The sequence below is a fragment of the Gossypium raimondii genome, chromosome 11, assembly GCF_025698545.1.
Source record: "Gossypium raimondii isolate GPD5lz chromosome 11, ASM2569854v1, whole genome shotgun sequence".
Taxonomy (NCBI): Eukaryota; Viridiplantae; Streptophyta; class Magnoliopsida; order Malvales; family Malvaceae; genus Gossypium; species Gossypium raimondii.
In genome coordinates, this window is record NC_068575.1 from 61,614,776 (window position 1) to 61,638,274 (window position 23,499).

Below are 23,499 nucleotides of genomic sequence, written 5' to 3' on the forward strand. Positions count from 1 at the left end.
AATTAATACTGACACCTTCAAAAGAATTAATACTGACATATTTAGGGTTTTCTTTTAGTATTTTTTGGCAAGCATGCTTTATAAATGTCAACCTTGCAAAACGCAATTTTAATCCATTGTCGACCTTATGCTATCTCAAACCGACCAACTATAAGTTCAAAAAAGAAAAAGAAAAAAAAACGACCAAGTATAATTTAGATTATTCGTGCCATATAAGATCGGTTGGCAAGTTCATTAACTAAAACTCGAGTACAAATAATTAAATTTAAAATCAAACCGTTTAAAAATATTTTTTGGAAAATAGGTTTTTTTTCTAAAAATATGTTTAAAGTGTTTTCATTTTAGTTACTAAGCGTTAAATTTCTAATAGTGAATGACTATACAAGTCACATTATGTTTACATTTTCATTTTATCACCTAACTTTTAGGTTGATTTCATTTTGGTCATCCAAATAAAATTCTTTTAAGTATTGATCGGGTAAAAAACATTAAAGATTAAAATGAAAAAGGGTAGAAATTAAAATAATGCATTAAAATTTGTCATATCCTACTTGTTTACCTTTCACTGAAAATTCAAAAAAATTTAATATTAAAATTTTAGATTTCAAAACATCAAAATCAATTAAATAAATTTTATTTCTTATTCTTTTTATGTTTCCATTTTATATTAGTTAGAAAAAGATAATGGAATAATTAGGTGACTATTTGACAAATTTTTATAGTTGGGTGATAAAAAAGAAAAAGAAAAAAGAATAATTAGATAATAGTTTTTCCTAAGCAAAATTATAAATATTTAACCCTCACAATATTTAAACAACGAAATAATAGTAAATTAGTCTGGTTAGGTTTAATGAATAAAGGTAATTATGAAAAGAAAAAATAATGGCAAGAAATAGAAATTGAATTAAAAATCAAGTACTTAAAGATTTCGAATAAATAAATATGAAAATGGGCATTGATTGAGACATATATCAAGGTCAAAATTATATGATGCTGCTATTGTTCCACTTTGTTTCGATACGACACTTTTTACGAAAATTAATACTATTTTAAATTAAACAAATCCTTATATTATTTTGTAATTAAACAAGCTCCACTTTTATTTATGAAAGCCTTGAATTTTAATATATATATATATATATATATATTTGAAGTTTTAAATTAATTTTATTTAATACTGATGTAAATTTAACGAACATAATTTATTAAATAAAAATAATATAATATTTTTTAAAGTGCTAATATGGTTTCGAAATTTTTTAGTACTTTTATATTGATGTTAAAGTGCTTGTAATTTCTAATGCATCAGCAAAAATAGATAAGAGCCTTAAATTGAAAATATTTTTACTTTACAAGACCTTTATAGGTAAAAATTATAAGTCAACTTTCTAATAAACTACATTAAAATCATGATTGCTGCTCATCGGTGTTCTAAATAAAATATATAAAACTATCATCATATCTTTAAAACTGAGAACAATGGAGAGCAAAAAAAGAAAAAGAAAAAAAAAAGATTTTATCAGCAATAAAATTCAGGGTTCATAAAAAAAGTGGTACTACAAGCTTTTACTACCTGCCAAGGAATGCAACTCGTATAAGAGGAGATTCAATTTACTATTATCTGCATTGTGAACTTTGGGTCAGTCAAATAGCAGCTGCACCGTGCACGCTCATTGCTTGAAGCTCATATCCAGGGAACCTTCCATCTCGGTTTAACATACCATACCCACTCAAATGGGGAGATCCTTTTCATTCAAGCAACTCACTGCAGCCAAATCAGTTGATGACTATTTTATACAGCCTTTGAACTACATATACACTCAGGGTATGGATTTTCATAGAAGGATTCTTCGGTCCTAAAACGTGCTTTGCCTTTTATTCCAGGTGAAGGACCTTTTCGTTTTCTTGGAGCTCCTTGTCTACATCATAAATACAAAAAGAAAAATGAATATCAAATTTCATCCAAAATTATGCCATTCCATTGGACACTGTCATGAGATACTTCCAATTTTGTACAAGTTTCCACGTCCAAGCTGTTTTGTCACTGTCCAGTCATTCCATCAACCACACCAGTTTTTTACATTACAAAAGAATGAAATTTTTAACAAAAATGATTGATTTTCTGTTTGATCTAACAGATAGAGACTAATTTACCCATTTTTTAGTAGAAGAGGTAAAATGCAATCTAACTCCTAATACAAGGGCTTCCATGGTACATTTAAGTAGGTCCACATGCTACAAAGGGTCTAATTCATGGAGAACTGATAGTTGCTAGTTGCAACATAACTACCTGTTTTTGTGCATTTGCTGCACAAGATCGGAGAATGAGGATGTTTTTCTGAGCTGTCCACTTTCTAACTCATCAAAAAGCCTGACTAGTCCTTTCCTGTAAAATATATATTAACACACTTGAGATAAGAATATAAATTGCTCGAATAAGAATAATATTTCTTTCGGAAAAAAAAAACACAGAAGTATTCTTATACCATAGGGTCTCTCATAGTACTAAGTATTTCTCGAAAAGAAGTTAAAAAACCATTATTAAAGTTGATATCACCTTGTATTAAAAGAACCAGACAAACTAACTAACAAGACCAAAGATCAATGGTTCATGTCCTCATAGAAAACCTTGTCCTAAAAAGAACCAAATAATACTTTCACTGTCAGTAACCTGTCTGGGGTGATTGTCTTCCGATGGCCTAAGAATCTGCGGTGCCCCTCAACTGCTCGTGCCATGTTACCTGAATATGATGGAACAAACACATCACTTTCCAAAGAAACAATGTAATCTAGTGCAGCACTTTGAGATGCATGCTTAGCAAACGCATTCAACTCTTCCTTTGTTGCCAGTTTTTCCTGTCATCAACATAAGTACCAAGTCATGAAGGCACCACATCCTCATGGCAGACTATGCATATCAAACTATTTATAACAAAGACAAAATATGACTTGCAGACCTTGAAAACTAGATTTGGAAAAAAAGACATAAGCTCTGAAAGGCGAGCATCGCCACCATAAATTTCACCAGATGCAACATAAATTAATGTTGATGGAGGATAGCCAATAGCTTGAAGAAATATCCCGACTTCTTTGGGGGTTAGTGGACAAAAGCCACCTATCCTCTGTTCAGTAGAGTTTATATCTTTAACCTTCCAGTGCTTTGTGTTCTCCCTGGAAAGATATTTAGAAAGTTCAGTATAAGCTAAAAAATGCAGAAATGCTTAAGCGCCAAAAAGATGACTTCTTTAATAATTAACTTGGTCAATCTAGTCACATTATTCCCCATTTTTAGTAAATTTAAATAACAAAGAAAACCATCTAAAGCACGTCAAGGATAAGGTGAAACTAGCTAACCTCTTTCTGAAACTTCAAAGAATTAAAAACAAAGATTTGAAGTCCATGTATCGAGACTGTTATCAGGTTAGTTTATTCATTAAGGTTCACTTGGTAAAACATCTAAAATACTTGGAGATTAGTATACGGTTTAACGGATGGCGAGTAATCGACAAAGCAATTACCCAGACCATATGAACAAGCCAGAGGCTAATATTCTCATCGTAGAAGTTCTTCTATGTTGTTTTCAATAAGGGCCAGTTTATCATTAAGGTTGAAAAGTGCTTCCGAAAAGTTTGACACTGCTTACCATAGTTGAAAACTGCTTTTGAAAAAACAAAGAGTCTATTTTAGAAATGATGATGTAAAGTAGAAGATATGTTGGACTTCTTTAATGAGGATAAGAAAGTAATTTCAACCAAAAGCTAAAAAAATTGACTTTTTAGCTTGAGCTAAAATCTCAGTTAAAAAACATGGTTTGGTTCGAAAAGCTCCTTGTTTACTATTGCTTTTGGATTGAAACCATGGTTTGGGTTGAAAAATCACTTTTCAACCTCAATGGTAAAGCCTAAGACAAATCGAATTTATGATGAAGAAACGAATTCTTGTTAAGACTGAAAGCAAATGCATTAGCACAAAGGATAGGTTCCCACCTCATTATTCTCAGCTCTTCAGATTCTGCATCAGTCAAACCAGAAGTACAACCAGTAAAAGCAAGCATGTCTTTCTCATATCTTAAGTGAAGTGCAATGTATTTTCCACTCCGCATTCTCAGACGATCCACCAGCTTCTGTGGTGTCATCATCATGCATACTCAGAACATAATTTAAAAAGGAAGCCCCGTAAGAGACCTCTTAAATGCATCAAAACTGAAATAAACATGAATGCGTTGTGCTCAATTATATTCTACCATTACATGATGAATTTTTTATAAGGTCTTAAATTCTAGCTGCTTTTAAAAAGCTTCCCATGCCTTTTCTTCATGTGTGCAGGCAGTAAATTAACATGGGCATGAACATCAAAGAGTAGCAATTCACCTTTCCTAAGCTCTCAATGGGGGGAGAGAAGTGGAGAGCATGATATAGAGCACGACATCTCAACCTCTGTATGTCAAGAGGAAGATCATTGTTCGCAAGTCTAGAATCTGATTTAGCAACATGGATCACCTGCAAATTTTTCTTGGTCAGCATCCTTGGAATTAAAACTTGCCTTAATTTTCTTTTCTTTTTTTTTTCACATCCTACATAATTTGGGGAAAAAGCATGCAGTTTGAAATTTTATTACTACATTCTGGAGAACTTTGCCTTAATACTGAACCACCTAGAAATTCTTTAGTAAAAAGAATGAATTCCTTTCTACTTGTTATAACTGCATTAAACAAAAAGTAACAGTGAATTATACTCTGAAAAATGTTAACTCAGACAGATTGCAATGCATCAATGCAGATTAATCACATCATGAATGTCTCTATAAGAAGGTATCTAAAAGAAGCCACAACCAAAAACAATAATGCCAACAAGTATAGCAAAGAAAATGGTTTATAAACCTGATGATCATTCCATAGCTGCATCATTTCTTTGTAGTATCCCATGCTAGACCAGGAAGTAAAGTGCTTTCGTGCCCGAGGAACAAGTTCCAGTTCCTTTGGAAGCTCCCTAACAATCCTCACATCTCCTTGTAAAGTTGTGATGAAATGAAGCTCATCAAATATATCAGAAAATATACTGTTTCACAGAATTCAAGATAAGATACCTTAAGTAATAACAGGAAACTAATTAAGATCAAAACAATTACAGACTTGTTGGAGTTAAGAGAGAAACAAATGATAATACCTTGAGTCTTGCCAGAAGGATCGTCTATCCAGCTGGGGAATGACTAAGGTCGCATTCATTATGTATGCCACAGCCACCATGTCTGATATCTACAAGAGAATGGTTACCGAAGTTTTGGTCAATGAACCAACAAGGCAGCATCTGGGAAACTTGAAAGCAAACAACAATGGATTTTAGAGCTAACAAATGCATTCAACCACATGTAAGAAACTTGAAAGCAAACACAAAGATTGTAGAGCTAATAAATGCACTCTATGAAATACAAGTTCAAGCAAGTCAAATAGGATAAACATAGAGACAATTTTTTTGATGTGCCAACAGTTAAAAGCTTTCACAACAATTTTTATTGACCCCAAACACTATAGAAGTGTAAAAAATGATATGCAAATTGCTCTTAGAATACAAAGCATCAAGCGCTTAGCTCGGACTTAAAATATTAACTATTTCATATCATTTTCATTCCTTGGATTAGATAAGATATGCAAAGTACTCTTAGAATATGAAAGTTCACCTCATTGTCATTCCTAGGATTATATAAGATATGAAATATATAAAATAAAGGTTTTTACTATATACTATTGTCAAGGGTCAAGGCATGCTCTAGGGCCTAGCACTTTACATTGCCTCAAGTGCAAGGCACAAAAGAAGCACCCGCCTGAGTGAAGTAAGGGACGATATGCATATGTGTCTCTTTGTGTCTGCGTGTGTATATATAAGATAGCTTAAGACATACAATTATGATAATAAACTCTGACGTGTGGTCTAGTTTATTTACAAAACATGCAACTTTTTCTTTGGTCAATATGCATGATTTTCTTACGGTCCCATGTTTGCTGTTGAATACTCACATATTGAGAAGTAAGAATTTGACGCTATCACCTTTCTTGCTAGTAGAGGTACATCTATTTTAAAAGTTAAAAATAAATTGAAGAGAACTTCAATAAGGAGGGCATTTTTTATGATTATAGCCTTAAAAAAAAGAACATAATAATAATAATAGGGGCACACCTAGGCAAACCAAGTGTGCACCTGATCAAATGAGCCTTGCCCGAAAGTGTTTGAGTTGCTTTGTTGTTTAATGCTAAGGTGCAAGGTGAAGGCCTACCTAGTAGCATGCCTTGACAATCATTTATAATTGGAAATTTTCATATTCATACAAGGAAACTTCTGAACTTTCAATTCTAGATTAAAGTTTAAAATGAAGAATTTCTTCTTGATCCAAATTATTTATTTGAAACTTAAAGAAAGTAAAGGCTTTCTAGAAAAACTCAAACATAGCTGGTTATACTGGCATGAAGTCTTTCTTCAAAACATTTCTCGCTCTTAAAATGAACATCCTCATAAAAGCATACGCCTTGACACATTCTTAGCCTATGCTTTTTCATTTTAAAACGAATAAAAGAGGACCTGGAATGACAAAACAAAACGCTATTAACTTCCTCTTTTATGAAGAGCAGAGGAGAAAAAAAGTTACTAAAAAGTATTTTTCACTTCCAGGAAGGCACAATGTAGCTATGCTGCTTCGACTCTCTATTTCTTAAAGTAACTGTATTCAACATATATTCAGACATGATTATAGTGATATGACCCTCCAAAGACTCTCCAAATATATATATATATATATGAAAGCCTAGAAAAAAATTAACATATCTATGTCAGACACATCCATTTCTAACACTTACTCCTGTGTCTAAGTAACATAACCTTGTAGTACAAAATACAAGGCTAAAATGCAAGAAGATCGGTACAATTATTAATGCCATAAACTCAAGCAAGTTTTTAATTCTATGAAACCATAGGATGTGACTCTGGGTGTAATTAGACACAGTGAAAAGGCAAGCAAAAACAAAAGAAAAGAAATAGATGTAAGTGAACATACACCGGTGCGCATTTGATTCAATCCTCCATTGCTTTTCACTGTTAAATAGCGGTCAGATCCATGTGCAGCTGACATAACATTAAATGGAATTAGGAAGTATTCGTTACAAACAAATAAACAAATATACAACTACACATTGATCAAAAGAGTAAGCTCGGCAAAAGAACTGCTTCAAAAGAAAAAGGCAACAGAGTACAAACTAAAATTGTAGATTTTACCTTTATATCTGCTCGTAGGCTTGATACATGGACGTAAACCATGGCGAGAAGGGGCATCCCAAAGTTCATCATCAGCTGTCTGCATAAGTCAAAATGAAATTATAGAAGCAATTTATCATTGAATTACCTTTTTCCGCAAACTACAACGGTTTTCCAAAATTAGATTATACATTTTATAATAACACCACCACCTAGATAGCTGCCAATTTGTTCATATAATTTTCAGATACCGCAAAAAGACAATGACCCATTTTTCAAAAGCCTCGAATATAAGTACCCATTAAGAGAAACAGAAGAAATATTGAATCAGAGACCTGTAGAAATTTAGTTTGAGGGTGGGATTGGATGGAGATAACTGGGGCGGGGTGGTCTTCCACAATGTTGCCAGCGTTGAAGACAAAAATGAAGATTGAGAAAGCAAAGAGGAGGAATATGTAAAGAGCAATGTTCCTGGGAGATTGTTTCCTAGAGATAAATTTGGCTGTTGAAGCTGTTCTCATATGATTATGAGACGAGCCCCTATGGTTTACCATTCCAACAAGCAGATCTCCCGCATCACTTTCTGTATTTCCGCCTACCAGTACTATATAATTCACATTATTTTAAAGGGTAAACTACATTGAATAGTACTCAACTATTAGTAAGTTTTCACTTTAGTCACTTAATTATAAAAAATTACAATTTGATCATTAATTTTTTTACATTGTTTTTTTTTTTTCACTCAGCCATTAAGTGTTTAACGGAATACTGACATGGACCATTTTCTTGCGCCTAATATGATTTCCAATGTGTCTGAATTGATTACTAGGGTTTACCATTCTTGTTGAGTGATTGTCTTTCACTCCCTCCCTTCCCTTAAGGATCTATTTCCATATTTCTAAGGTACGGTCCATTTATGTGACGTCTAAGTTCAAATAGGTTACATGCATGTTAACACGTACCCTCCCTTAGTATCAACTTGTGTCCTCTTGGTATAGATTTGCCAGCATGCTGGCAAACTGCATGTTAGCGAAACCTACAGGCGATCTGTGTGGTATGCGAGCTTCTAAGCGGAGAGCTACATAATCATAAGTAATAATCGGTCGGATCGGTTTTAGTCAGATAGCGGGTCGGCTAACACTATAACAACTCTTTTTATAGTTTTTAATAGTTATATTCATCTGTACTGTGGGTGAACTTTTGTTGGCTCCTGTTGACAATGCTTCTGCTGCATAGTCTTGTCTGTTAAATAGGTAATCTATGATGTTAGGATCTTCTTTTAGTTGGAGTGCTTGACATTTTTACTTAGGTTGAAATTCAGTTTAGGTTCTTGCCTTCTCATTTATTTTAACCGTTTGTTTACAATCTGCTGTCAAGTGAATACATGGATTTATTGATGTGAAAAGTTTTTCATTCAGGTGGAAGCAATTTATGCTGGTGTTCTGAAATATATTCTCAATTTTCTTTTACTCCCTTGTACTGTTCTTTCTTTTGAGTAAAGCTATTTCTTTCATTAAAATGAGAGGAAAAAGAAATGGTAAATGGCTGAAAACATCTGCATTCTGCTGATGGTGATATTGGTTGTGAACATGTAAAATCTAAAATTAGGGGTGCAACTTGTGTCAGTACCTGATGATGGTGATATTTGTTTATTGCCTTATGTGTTGGTTTCAGATTTATGGAAATTCTCTCGATATTTGCTAGTAGGTGGATGCACTCTTGTTGATGTCTTTCTTTAGTCATAAAATTTATGATTGTGAAACACTTCTTGATTAACTTGGCGGATAAAATCCAAGCCGTATATGACAAGGGAATGTAGGAGCAACATACATTAGTTGCCGTGTTCTGTTGGATGGTAATCAATTGCTTCTCTTTCGGATGCTGTAATGTGTACGTTTGTCTTAGGAAAGATGAACACTTGTTCGTTGATTTGGTTGAAATTTTACCCAGAGTTATATATGAAGGCTATTCTATTAATGTCCTTTGTTATCTTGCATTCACATCTCCTTTAAAGGTGTCCAGAATTTGGTCTATCTGTCTGATCCGGTGGGTCCTCAGCTCCTCTATTTCCATCGCCACCTTGGTTGCTGCGAATGGAGAGGGTGTGATTATGGGTACCATCGCGCTTCCTCCTCTGATCGAGTTAGCGGCTGATGTCATTTACGGATATGGTGCCAGTCACTCTCTTTGCCAGTTTCGGTTTTAACCTTGGGAGGCATTGGATTCTTTTGACGGCATCAACTTGCCTTGTCAGAGCTGAGCATGCCGTGTGCAGAGGGTAGAGGTGATTATGAGTACAAATTCAACTTGATATGAAATATGAATCTAAAATTTTGTAAATACTTATCCCTTTCAGCTCGTCCATATTATAAAAAAAATTAAAAAAAAATTATTTTATTTTATTTCAATATTTAATAATTCTTTATAATTCTATTTACTAAAATTTTATATACAGTAACATTTGTTAATATGTACATTATAATAGTATTGTATATTACTATAAATTTAATTCTTGTGTAATAAAATACGTAACATAATATAAATCATTATAATTTTCAAAAAAAAAAAGAGGTTTTGACTTAAAAGTAGAGATCATTAAAGCTTTTATCAAACACTTGTTTGGCACGGGTTCGGTGTTATCTCCACCCTCTACCCTTAATATTGTGTTAAAAAATAAAAGAGACTAGTTAGGTAGGGCTCAAAGCATTGAATATTTAAGCTCAAATTTTACCCATTTTTTAAACAAATCTTTTTTTTTTACCCAAGACTTCTTAAATTTCAGACGAGCCTTTAAGTTTAAATAGATAACTCGATGACGAACAGATGTAGTGAAGAGATGATTGCTAGACTTTGATGCTAGTAGTTCTGTTTTTCTTTTATTGTTTTATTTTAAAAAATCTGAAAAAGGCCAGTTATGTTTAAAAAAACAAAAACAAAAGCCCACGCAAAACCCTGGATCCTATCAACTATTTTTTGGGTTTAACTGAACTAACACCATAGTCTTCTTACATGGGCTATAAAAAAACAATGCTATTGCTTGCTAACCCTCTTTATGTCTATTCATTTTATGTACGTTACATTAAAAAGTAAATTGGTATTTTTATTAAAAATTTTATCTGTTTTTGTTAAAAATTAGCATGGCTGTTAGAATAATTAAATGGTTACACATGATGTATCATATATACTTCATGTTGACATACAGGATCAAGTTTTAACAAAAAATGAATAAAATTTTTAATAAAATGACTTATTTGCTCCTTAGTCTAACATATATAGACTAATTTACCCTTTTCTTTAGGTAAATAAGATAAAATACAATCAAAGTAAAAGACCTTCATGACATTTTTACCATGAAAATCTCATTTATGGAAAAAATACACATGCAAAAAAAAAAAGGAAGAAGAAAGTAAATGAAATCTTGACATTATTGGTTAAGTATCCACGTTCACATCCAACTATACATGATTACTACGTATTGGTTTCCAATCCCAACATGTGCATGTGTTATTTGATGAATTCTATCCAATTCTTTCTAATTTCTTATCTATTACATTTTGTATAGATTTAAATTCTATTCTATAATTATCCCAATTTGAATTTGGAATTTTATCGTAATTACTAATCTCCCCTTCAAAATAATGCTTTGACACTACCAATCGGGTGGCATCCAAAGTTCAGTTTCTTCCCAACACCCAACCAAACATGTTCTTGTGCAGCCAATTGGACATTGTAGATTAAGGATTCAAAAAAGAAAAAGAAATTATAACAACATTAAAATATTGTCGGAAAAAACAGAAGTCAAAGGTATATTATCTTTCAATAAACATGTTTCGGCAACAACACATGATATCATTGATAAAAACAATGTGTTGATGATGTTACGTGATTAACCAGCAGGTGGGGAGTATGAGAACCTAATCCAAAATCTTTAGGGGGGTACCCCGCAATCTTAATAAGCGGCTAAGTATTGTGCGGCAAAACCCTCTGTTTTCTAATTATTTTGTTAATCTACCAACACATGATCTTCTACAGAAAAAGAAAAAAAAAAAAAAACCCACCTTTATGGGGCGAGGCTCTTTTTATTTCAAATACGGTGTTTGGTAATCACTAGAGTTTTTTAATGCTTTTTTTATCCATGAATAAGGATACACTAATGCTCGCAAAGTATTTGAGTTTAATTTAAAAATTCAAACTCAATTCGATAGTTATTAAAAATAATTTAGTACTACTTGACTCAAATAGCTCAACGGTAAGGCATGTTGTATCCTCAATGAAATATGCAAGTTTAAACTTTAGAGATAATATTGTTGGAAGAAACAACCTCGAATATGGCTCCTAAAACAGGTATGAAGATTATAAAAAGGAAAAAATCATTTTTAATATATATTTTAAATATTTTATATTATTAAATTGCATTGTTATTTTTAATTGAGTCGAGTTTGAATATGTGTGAGTTTAGTTGAGGTCGAGTACAAATTTGATAAATGAGCTCAAGTGGTTCAATTATATATCAAGTTGAACTTTAGCTTAAAAAATAAACGTTTGGTCAAGCTTGAGCTTGCCAATATCCAAATTCAGCTCGACTTGATTGCACTCCTATCCACAAAACTCAAACCAAGGTTTGTAAAATCGGGCTGGTGATTGAATCGGTCAGGCACCTGTTCATCGATTCCACCTATTTGCCCAATCCTCCCGATTCGTTTAATTAAATCATTAAATTTTTCAAAAAATTAAAAATTAGGAAATCTAGTTCAATCAATTCAACTACTTGATTTAACCAATTTTTTACTCATTTCAATTAACCCGTATCGATTTTTGAATCAATTTTACTTAACGAATAAATGACTGCTCAATTTTATGTAACGTTATGAGTTGGTGTACGATATTTTAAATTTTAAATCGGAAATAATTCGATTCATTATTGTAAAGGGTGAAATCAAATTGAAGGATTTCAAAAGGAATAAAAAGCTAATATGAATATTTTTACAATGAACAATGAAGAAACTTGTCATTTTCATATCACTCTATTATGATTACTTGGTTAAAAGAATATATAGTGGGACTGCTATTTGTTGAAAAATTCATGCCTAATCATTAAAAAGAAAGTAAAAATCAACAATATCTTTGCTATTTGTTGAATAAGCCAGTTGTGAATAAATCAATTATTTTGCCTTTTCTTTTTCTTTTTCAATTTGCTCCTTTGGGCACATAATAAGTACTGAAATTGGATTGTTAATGTTTGCCTTGTGAAAGGGAACCATAACGTCCATTTTCTACTTTCCTCGTTTATTATATCGATTCTCATCCATCCGAAATTATTTTACATAAATAATATTTTTATTTAAAATTTGATTCTAAAACATATTAATAAAAAATGGAATAAAATCAATTTAAAAACGAATTCAAGTATGTGAATATAAAATTTAAATTGAGCCATCAGTTATCAGTAGCCGAAATTTAATAAAGATGAGAGACAATGAGGATGGAAGGACATACCCATGACGAAGAAATGGTGGTCAAAGCATGATTTAAAAGCTCAGGTTAGTAGTGGAGTATCACATGCACAAAGTTTGACCTTATCATGATGTTTTAATTACACTATCTTATTTTGTCGGCCAAAGATCTTTCTGTTGACAAATTTTAGTTGCACTTTGCTTTGACTCTGAAACGTGAAAAATCATGTAATGTTTTGGAAATCAATCAAAAATAATAACGGCAATCCAAATTCATGCCTCAATCAAATTGGACGTTTAGGATAGTGACTTCGAAAATATTATTTTTATTTATAGTAAAATGAAAATAAATAATATATTGTCTCAATTTGATGAAAATTCATCATATAGAAAATAAAAATTAATAAAATTATCATAAAAAAAAGATATGAACTCAGCTCTAAATATTTTTAAATTTTTAAATATGGTTGATAGATTTTGTAATTGTGGAGGATTAAATTTGTTGAACTATTAAAATTATGACCAATTTGATAAAATGTGTAAGCACTGAGAATTAAGTGTGGTATATTTTTGTTAATTATTTAATGGAGAGTAATTAAAATAGAATCAAAAGACAATATTAGTGATGAAATTAATTTTTTAATTCAATGAGTAAAATAAAAAACATATTAATAATTTAGTAACTAATTTTAGAATTTAGCCTAATTTTTAAATAAAGAAAGAAGAAAATCACGGGCATTTTACTTTAAAAAGCCCATTTTTTTCAATAATTACGGAAATGGGCCAACTGTTTAATTATTTATCGGATTGGTCCTTTTTCCCCGAAATCGCTGCCACGTCAGTGCGATGTCAGAGTACGCGTCAGAACATCGCTGCCACGTCAGCGCGATGTCGGCCCGCGCGTGAACAGTGCCCAACGGTCAAAAATTTGACCGTTGCCCCCCTCAATGGTAAAAAAAAACTATAAATACTCCCATCCCTTTTTATTTTTTTACAAACAAATCCTATCTCATATTTCCTCTCAATTTCCTCTCAATTTTCTCTCAATTTCCTTCCAAAATTCTCATAAATCCATATTTAATTTCAATCTCCTCTCAATTTCATTCCAAAAATCTCTCAAACCCATATTTAATTTCAATTTGCTCTCAATTTCTTTTTTTAAAATAGTTTATTTTTTTTTATATTTTTATAAATCGTAAAAATTTCTACGATTTCATCAATGGCCGGATCATTGACTCGTCTTGATAGGCAACACATATCGGTGGAACAAATAGAAATGGTAAGGGTTAAATTTAATTTTTAAATATTATTTAAGAATTTTTTTATTTATGTTTTTTTAGATAATTATTAATTTATTATTTGTTATAAAAGTCTGTAGATCGGGTGTTGGAATGCAATATCCGGAACATGCATGATCCTCCATCACCGTTAGTAGAGAACTACCTGCGGGAAGCGGGTTTTTGCCACGTGGCGACGGTAGGCCGAGGATGCAAGTTGTACCCGAAACTAATCGGTGCGTTGATCGAGAGGTGGAGACCTGAGACGCACACATTCCATCTTCCATGTGGAGAGTGCACTATCACTCTAGAAGATGTGAGTCTGCAATTGGGATTGCCGGTCGACGAAAAGCCAGTCACCAGGACTGCTCAATTTAGCAATTGGGAGGCGGTGTGCTACGAGCTTTTGGGCGCTATTCCGGATAAAATGGAGGGAGGTAAGATCGAGATGGGCTGGTTACGTGACACATTCCCTGATCCGGCTGAAGATTCAACCGAAATTGAAAGAATCCGATATGCTCGGGCATACATTTTTCAAATAATTGGAGGTTATCTGATGCCCGACACGTCACGGAGTCGCGTACATCTAAGATGGCTCCTGAAACTCGAAGATTTTACAGAAGCCGGTGAATTTAGTTGGGGGTCTGCCGTCTTGGCAACGTTGTATCGGAAGATGTGCGGGGCGACGCAACCGAGGAGAGCGAAAATCGGAGGTTGCCTGTCACTACTGCAGTCATGGGCACGTTTCGCTTTCCATTTCTACGTCCTTGAGTGGACCACCCATATACATTCCCACTCATAACGAGGTAAATTTTATATTAGATTTTACAATTATTATGTAGATTTTTAAAAATAAAAGTATGCTAAAAATTTATTTAATTAGGTGGAACCATCCGGCAAGTCATGCTCGATTACCTACCGAACTTGAAGATATACGGCTTCTATTGGACCAACGGTCGGAAGCACAAGTAAGTATTATTGCAAATAGATATTTTGTATTTAGTATTTAGTATTATGTATATAACTAATATTTCTATTATGTTCATATAGTTTCAATGGACACCATACGAGGATCCGGCAATTCGGGCAGTAATACCGGAAGAGTTTTTACAAAATTCAAACGCTTGGCACGTCAAAGTCGTGCTTATCAACTTCGCAACCGTGAAGCCGCACCAGACAGACAAAGTGCTACGACAGTTTGGATGTAGACAACCGATTCCCGTGGACCCTGAGGAGTTTGACGATCACCACAAAATCGACCTTCGGCTATTAGGTACGGATTGGCCTAAATACTGGTCCGGGTACATTGATATGTGGGAAAATCGGCATGAATATCAACCTACTCGGGAACCAATCATCGTTCTAGAGTTAGCATGCGTTCCAGAATACATGTCATGGTTTAGGATCCATGGCAAGCCGTATTTACTGACGCCAGAGGAGAGGCAGCGACAAATACGTGTCGGAAGGGAAAGGCGTGGGCCTCTAAATCCAAGACGACAAGACGAAGAAGGTAGCCCCTCAACGAGGCCTAGACATTCACCCGGCTCATTATCAGCGGCCATGCAATCACCGGGCCTAACGAGAGCACCGAGACATTCACCCGACACGGCAATTCAACCAATGATACCCACTCAACCGCCTTTTCAGACGATGCCAGGTGCATTTCCTATCCATTACATGTATCCTAACCCTTATATGTATCCTTTTCCGAGTCCTATGGCAGGTTGGAGCCAAATGTCCGGTTCAGCTCCATTTCCTGTTACGCCAAGTGGGCCGCTGATGTATAGGCCAGCGGGGCACGAGGGATTGCAAGAGGGGCCATCGGAGAGCTCTCCTTTTTACCAATCCCCAACAACGTATGGGTTTCAAACACCCTCACCCTTCGTGATGCAAACACCTCCACATACACTATTCTTCGAATGTGGATCATCGTCCCAAGTCCGACAACCGATCTGCATCGGAAGAACTGAATCCTACGGAGAACAACAACCGCCAGGAAGCTAGAGAAAGAGGAATCCGGTCATGTGTGCAATCGACGACCGCTATGTGGCACTGAATCCCCTGGGCATAGACATTGATTGCCATATTTAAAAATATTTGTACAAATATTTTGAATATTTTAAACTTTGTTTGATGTAATAAAATAGAAGTTTTATTGATGTAATAAAAATTGAAATTTTTTTGAGTTATTTTGATATTATTTGATGTAATAAAATAGAAGTTTATTTGATGTAATAAAATAGAAGTTTATATGATGTAATAAAATAGAAGTTTATTTGATGTGATAAAAATTGAAAACCCTAACCTAATTAAGTTGAAAACCCTAACCTTAAACTTAAAAACCATAACATAATTAAGTTGAAAACCCTAACCCTAAACTTAAAAACCCTAACCTAATTCTTTTACGAAGTTCTGTCAAATCTATGTTCTGGTTAAAAACCAGTTGCACCGTATTCTCCGACAAAAAAACACCATTCTCGGTGTGGCAAACCTCACCATCGTAGTAAATAACAGCACTAATACGTTCACTCATATTTGAAACTCTAACCTTCTTAGCCTCTCTAAATTGTTTTTGCTCTAACTTATGTATTTTGAGAACATTTTCTGCCTAATTTATAACCTCAGCCCAAACATGCTACAGTAGCAAAAGTGCGTCCCCGAGGGCGCGATTTTCACAAAATATTCTCAAATAGCATCCTGCTAGAAGCGATTTTATATTATTTGCTCAGAAAGGTCAAAAAAATTATTTCATCCACGACCTACTGTAGCAATTCCGCGTCCACGAGGGCGGGATTTTACAAATTCTTTTCAAATAGCATCCTGCTAGAAGCGAATTTATACTATTTGCTCAGAAACGTCAAAAAAAATTTATTTCATCCATGACCTACTGTAGCAAGAGCGCATCCATGAGGGCGCAATTTCAAAATTTCTTCTCAAATAGCATCCTGCTATATGTAATTTTATACTATTTGCTCAGAAAGGTCAAATAAAATTATTTCTTCTCGGACCTAAAACCTCTAAAAACCCTGAATCCTAAGCCCTAAAAGCTGAAAAAACCTAACGTGAAAAAAAAAAACGTCAAAATCGCGTCCCCCGGAACGCGCTACATGGCGGCAGACTCAGCACATCGCGCTAACGTGGTAGCGATGTTCTGACGCGTACCCTGACATCGCGCTGACGTGGCAGCGATTTCGGGAAAAATGGACCAATCCTGTAAATAATTAAATAGTTGGCCCATTTCTGTAATTATTGAAAAAAATGGGCTTTTTAAAGTAAAATGCCCGAAAATCACCTACTTTTTATATAATGGAAAGTATCAACAAATTTATTTTTATTTATTTTTTAGTGTGACGTGTTTAATAACATTAGATGAAAACATGCTTCGAGTGTCTCACGGAGAGATTTGCGGCGCCGCTGTATGGGATCCTAACCCACTTCCCATCCCGCTTAACACTTCCTCCAAGTATAACCCGGTTTAGAATTTGGAGCCAAAAGAAGCGCAGGCTGAGTAAAAAAACAAAAATTAAAAATTAAAAACCAATTTAAATTGATGTGTTTAGATAATTTTTGAATTAATTAAAATTTATGATTAATTGAATTGAAATAATTTTTTATTTAAGTTATAATTAATTATTTTTTATAATTTAAAATAAATATTTTATATTTAAAGTATGAAAATAATTCATAATTATTGTAATAATTTTATTTTAAAATATTAAATAAAAAGTAAATATTTTCTATTTAACTAAAATTTTCATTTTTCTAAAAATGTTTTTGAAAAAACCTTCCAAAATTTATCAAATCATAATCATAAACCATAAAACAAATCTTGAAGATAAATTTTAAAATCCAAAATTTAAAATTAATAATAACTTCTTTTTAAACGTGAGTAACAAAGGGACCCAGCCGGATATCCACGTGCTGAGCTGTCTTCCACGTGCCAGCTCACAGTGGCCTCTGTACTAGACTCTTCACTGCTGTAAAAAGCCCCCGACTCTAGCCAAGCTTTTCTAGTTGACGTATAATTGGATATCTCCGCGATGACGTGGCCCACACCGGTGTCCAGTTTGGCGGGAATATAAACCGTTTTCCCGCCATGTCCAATCCGAAGCTGGTCCCTTTCACCCTTTTAAATATTAACCTTTTAATTTCACAAGTTTTAACCGCCAATAACAGTCGCTTTAACAGCTTTACTCCCACGTGGCATGCTTTCAATGCTCGATTTTAATTTATTTATTTACGTAATTATGTTCATAAGCCGATGTAGACGTAGACTTAAAAAAAAGGGTAAACTACATTTAAGGGTACTAAATTATTATAAATTTATGTTTTGGTTATTAAACTATTAGAAAGTTAACGTTTAAGTCATTAAATTATTAAAATTATTGTTGTATAATCTTCTCTATTTACATTGCTTGTGTCAATTGAAAGCTCTCATTCCCTTTCCACAGTTTAGTTGTTTTCATAAACAACTTTAAACCTCATAAATTTGTGAATAGAAAACTAAACATTTTTTTCTTTGATCTTTGTCATTAACTGACTGATCGATTTGAATCTAAAATATATTCTACTTGTCGATGAGTATTAATCCACTATATCGCGCCAAATCTTTACTTGGAGCTTACTAGTCGGAGTTTTTTTTAATAATAACAACCCACTGACTTAAATAAAATTTTCGAATAATACAATAGTAATGTAATTTTTTGAAGTTATGTTACTAAAACGTAAATTTATTAATATTTTAGTGACTTTTAAGTGCAATTTACCCAAAAAATGGAGAAAAATTAAGTTCCTCTTCATGTTATTTATTTATTTGGGGTACAGCCGTATAGCCACTTAACTGTAAAGACGTGCACGTAGGAACCGGTGCACACGACACGGTGTAGCGAAACCGGAGAACGTGTTTTCTGACAACCCTGTACTTGATTTACAGACAGTGGGCCCCAGATGTATGTTCTGCGGAGTGTTGGTTCGACACGTCTTAAATCATCCATTTAAAAGAAAAGAATTTTTTATTGAAAAAAGTAATTTAAAAATAAATAAAAAACTACTAAATAAATTCGAAAGCGTGCATCCACGACTACATCTGAACCCATGCGCGCGGTGTTTTTTTTTGGCCTTTTGACAAATTAAATACGGCTACGTACAATTTGCCTTTTTTTCTTTTTTATTTGACTAATAATTTTTGCTTTACAAATCTTTGTTATCAATCAAGTTTGAATTTAAACATTTTAATACTCAGATTCCATAATTTATCATTTATGTATATAAATAGCGGTTAAATTTTGTTACTTCTTTCGGTACCATACATAATTTATGTATTTAATTTTATATTTTTAAAATTTTAATTTTTGACTTAAATAATAATAGATGATTATATGTAAAGTTATAAATTTATTTTAATTTTATTCTAAATTTTATACTTTTCAATATTTAAAATTTCAATATTGACGTAAACAAAGTCTATTAAATTCATTAATCAAATATTTTTTAACAATAATGACCTAAAATAATATTACACATATAATAATATATTTTATCATATTAAATTTTAAAATTAAAAAAATTAACAACAACATTTTGTGAAAAATAAAATTTCAAAACTCGTAAAATAAATAAACTAATAGCGGTTGAACTAAAATATATGAATTAGATCTACAACTACATATCATGCAACGAAGGAAATAAGTTCAGTGCTTGCACTCGCCTAAGACAAATTGGTCCAACGTATGGGGTTCCAGTTTATAATCTCTTTCATAACGTGCATCCGAGCTGGACTTTAATCGACAACGTGGCATCATTAAATTTAACCACCGTGTAAGAAAAAAGCAGGTCAGCACGGGCAGACTTAGTGAGCAGGCGTTACCCGCTCCATTTTTTTTCTTTTCTTCTCTGTATATATATACACACACTAATCAAGGCGTAAAATATTACAATAATACAAACATTCAAACAACATTTTTTTTTATATATGGGAGAGCATAAAACCAGGAAAAAAAAAGAGCTTAAAACAACAAGGCGTGCTTTGCGTTTTCAACTCTTTAATTAAAGAAGAGTTTTGTGGGAGTTGTTAAAAAGTTGCGACTTAGTAGAAAAGGATTCAAAGCAGAAGAGCTTTAAATGTGTCCAGATTTTGGTCTATTGTTGGTTTCATAGGTGTTTCGAGACATTAAAAAAGGTTGTTCTTTTTTGGTGTTTACCTTAAAATTTTCAATATCTTTTTGGGGTTTCTTCTAAACGAAAACAATGGAGTGGCATGCTTGTCTCGATGAATATCAAAAGCTTGTTATTCGGATGAGTACTCCCAGGTTTGCAACAAAAAATCATCAAAGAAACAAAAACCCATTTCGTTTTTGTGGATTTTGCTGCTGATTTTGCTTTGTTGCTTTTTACAGGGTGGTAATCGACAATACCGTTTGTCGCACAGCGACAGTTGTTAAGGTTAGCTTCCGTTGAACCTGTCCGGTCTGAAATATGAAGGCACCCCCACTTTGATTTTTTTTTCAAAGCTTTTTGGCTCATTCAAGTTCTTGTTTACTTTGATTTTTCTTCAGGTTGATAGTGCTAGAAGACATGGAACATTGTTAGATGCTGTTCAGATTTTAACAGACCTTAATCTTTCAATTAAAAAGGCTTACATTTCATCAGATGGCCAGTGGTTCATGGATGGTAAGAAAAATATTATTTAAAGCATGAATTCTGAAATGAAGTCTGTTGGTAAAATTACCTTGGAGGCTCTCCTAGTAGGATTGTATTTTACCCTTTCTACTCACAAAATAAGCAAATTAGTCCATGTATGGTAGATAAAAAAACAAACTAGTTTTTTTTTTTGTTAAAAATTCCATCCGTTTATACTGTTAACATGAGATTTTTAACAGAAAATTTTGGTTTGCTCTTTGATCTAACGTGGAGTGGTTAATTTACTCAATTTTTTAAATAAAGGGGAAAAATGCAATCTAATTTCTAGTCCAAGGGTACTTTTACCAAAGTTCGTTCTGTTTCCATGTTATAAATTTTGGGCTTTGCTCGAAATTGCTGTTACTGGCTCTTTTTTTATGGATTTGCAGTTTTTCATGTGACTGATCTAAACGGAAACAAATTAACCGATGAGAGTGTTATTAGTTACATTGAACAGGTAGTTATTAGAACCCTTAGATTTTATTTAGTGTTAATGTTCTTTTTTATTACATTGATTCGTTGTTAAACTGATGTATGTTCTGTTTGTTTTCGGGTTCTACAGTCACTTGAGACCACTTATCCTGATAAAAGCCTTGGATTTAATGGCTTAACAGCGTTGGAATTGACTGGAACAGATAGAGTTGGTCTTTTGTCTGAAGTATTTGCTGTTTTAGCTGAGTTCCAATGCAATGTGGTGGATGCTAAAGTATGGACTCACAACGGTCGGATTGCGTCTTTAATCTATGTAAAAGATTGTAATTCAGGGTCCCCGATCGAGGACTCACGACGAATCGACAGGATTGAAGCACGTTTAAGGAATGTTTTGAGAGGGGACAATGATATTCGTAGTGCGAGAACTTCAGTTTCTATGGATGTAACACACACTGAGAGAAGGTTACATCAAATGATGTCTGCAGATCGTGACTATGAATGGAAGCCTGATTTGCAATGTTGGACGGATTTGCCGGTTGTCAATGTACAAAATTGGACAGAAAGGGGTTATTCAGTCGTGAATGTTCAATGTGAGGATCGGCCTAAGCTTCTGTTCGATGTTGTTTGCACATTGACAGACATGGAATATGTTGTGTTCCATGCCTCTATTAACACAACTGGGGATAAAGCATATCTGGTACTATGTTGTTTCATGTTTTGGTTACAAACATTGGCTCCTAGACTTTTTGGACCTAAAATTTGTTGATTCTTGTAACAGGAATTTTATATTAGACACACGGATGGAACCCCAATTAGTTCGGAACCAGAAAGGCATCGACTGATCCAATGCTTACAAGCTGCAATCGAAAGGAGAGCATCTGAGGTATATTCCAATTCAGATCCTTCTCGATTTTCAATGTTCATCTATATTCCAAACTCTTACGCATACTAGTTCATATGTGATTTCAGGGCATCAGGCTTGAGTTATGCACATCAGATAGGCAAGGTTTATTAACCGATGTGACCCGAACGTTCAGAGAAAATGGACTGAATGTGACAAGGGCTGAAATATCAACCGCGATGGGCGTGGCAATGAATGTTTTTCATGTAACCGATGCGACCAGGAACCTAGTAGATCCCAAAAGTATTGAATCTGTAAGACAAAAGATCGGCTTAGGTAACTTGAAGGTGAAGGAACTACCATTTAGGCATCATCAAATGGCTGAAAGGCAGGATGAACACGAAATCGGGGTTGGCGGGGCGGTTTTGTTATCGCTTGGGAGCTTAGTGAGAAAGAACCTATACAATTTGGGGTTGATTAAGTCCTATTCTTGAAGGTGAAAACTCCATGGTAGGGGAAATTTGGTTGAAGAAAATAGGCATATTCTTTTGCTCCAGTTTTTGGGGTTGATAGCGGTAAAAATATCATAAAGACCTTCATATATATACGAGTCAGATTGCATTTTAACTCTTCTACTTAAAAAATTGGACAAATTAGTCTTTTTTGTTAAAATATTCTTCTATTTGTACTGTTTAAAATTAGCATACATGACTGAAAAATCAAACAGTGGCACATGATGTGCCATATGAACATCATGTTGATGCACAAAAATCTTATAACAGTAGAAATGAATGAAAAATTTAACAAAAGGATTATTTTACTCTTTGATTTAACTTATATGAATTAATTTGTTCAATTTTTGAATTTAGAGAGTAAAATGTAATTTATCTTATTCTTGGGATCTCCATAGTAATTTTAACTGTTTATAGCCTTTGTGTATGTGAAAATGGTGGAATTTGGTGTTATTTGTTGCCCACAATGGTTGCTAAGAGTTATTGTTTGGTAGTAAAGGGAAAAAAATGGTATAGGTGGTGGAAAAATCATGGTTTGTAATGGATAACATTTGTACATAATGACTTTCAAGTATTAACTATAATGGTTGACTTTATGTTATAAAATATATTCTTTTTTGTATACTATGTTTTGGTTGGGTCGAATAATATAGTGTTTAGTTAGTTGAATATTGTGGAGATATGAGGTCCTTTTTTTTTGAAACATATGGAGACATAAGGTCCTACACTTTTAGATTTACTAAAAATGAATCCTTTGCCCAAAGGGTAAATTCTTCACCATGTTTCGTCTCTAATCATTACAAGTAAAATGGTATTATTAAAAAAAAATGGTATTATTAAAATTTAATTTTTAATTTAGTTGGTGTGTACAAATTATAGGCCTAAGAAACCCGGCCTCAAAGCTACAAAATCCTAGCCTCTAAAATACCATTGTTATCGGAGGAGCTCTAGGGAATGTCGGAGTAGCTGGAGGAGAGAGTAGGGGATGTACTTTTCGCCGGCATGTAATGCCTTCGCAGGGAGACCATGCACGACGACCCAAAAATAGCATCGTGAATTTCCATG

At 33.5% G+C, this 23,499-nt stretch overlaps 2 protein-coding genes across 3 annotated transcripts; one reads left to right on the forward strand and one right to left on the reverse strand.

Annotated features, from left to right (window-relative positions):
* Window positions 1-1,495: 1,495 nt before the first annotated feature.
* LOC105801901 (O-fucosyltransferase 38) lies at window positions 1,496-7,829 on the reverse strand. 2 transcript variants are annotated; one of them, XM_012633250.2, is made up of 11 exons: window positions 7,577-7,829; window positions 7,263-7,341; window positions 7,045-7,112; window positions 5,166-5,254; window positions 4,880-5,057; window positions 4,371-4,499; window positions 3,987-4,123; window positions 2,958-3,171; window positions 2,672-2,856; window positions 2,291-2,386; window positions 1,496-1,919 (listed from the first exon to the last, which is right to left on the reverse strand). In XM_012633250.2, exons 1-11 carry the CDS (start codon window positions 7,793-7,795, stop codon window positions 1,793-1,795), a joined length of 1,521 nt encoding a protein of 506 aa, XP_012488704.1. In that variant the 5' UTR covers window positions 7,796-7,829; the 3' UTR covers window positions 1,496-1,792. The 2 variants fall into 2 exon arrangements, 1 of the variants encoding a protein (XP_012488704.1); XR_001136079.2 differs by having other exon boundaries at window positions 1,866-1,919; window positions 2,558-2,856.
* Window positions 7,830-19,910: 12,081 nt separating this feature from the next.
* LOC105801900 (ACT domain-containing protein ACR8) lies at window positions 19,911-23,056 on the forward strand. Its single transcript, XM_012633248.2, has 7 exons — window positions 19,911-20,279; window positions 20,367-20,412; window positions 20,526-20,640; window positions 21,039-21,106; window positions 21,212-21,778; window positions 21,860-21,964; window positions 22,051-23,056. The coding sequence occupies exons 1-7, from the start codon at window positions 20,218-20,220 to the stop codon at window positions 22,414-22,416; spliced, it is 1,329 nt and encodes a 442-aa protein (XP_012488702.1). The 5' UTR covers window positions 19,911-20,217; the 3' UTR covers window positions 22,417-23,056.
* The last annotated feature ends 443 nt before the right edge of the window (window positions 23,057-23,499 follow it).

Bases quoted from the DNA above. Each gene is read 5' to 3' on its own strand.
- LOC105801901 (XM_012633250.2), bottom strand. From the start codon at position 7,795: ATGGTAAACCATAGGGGCTCGTCTCATAATCATATGAGAACAGCTTCA. The intron at 7,113-7,262 runs GTAAAATCTACA...ATGTTATGTCAG, and splicing joins GCCTACGAGCAGATATAAAG to CTGCACATGGATCTGACCGC. The intron at 4,124-4,370 runs GTGAATTGCTAC...ATGACACCACAG, and splicing joins CCATTGAGAGCTTAGGAAAG to AAGCTGGTGGATCGTCTGAG.
- LOC105801900 (XM_012633248.2), top strand. From the start codon at position 20,218: ATGGAGTGGCATGCTTGTCTCGATGAATATCAAAAGCTTGTTATTCGG. The intron at 20,413-20,525 runs GTTAGCTTCCGT...ATTTTTCTTCAG, and splicing joins GCACAGCGACAGTTGTTAAG to GTTGATAGTGCTAGAAGACA. The intron at 21,965-22,050 runs GTATATTCCAAT...ATGTGATTTCAG, and splicing joins TCGAAAGGAGAGCATCTGAG to GGCATCAGGCTTGAGTTATG.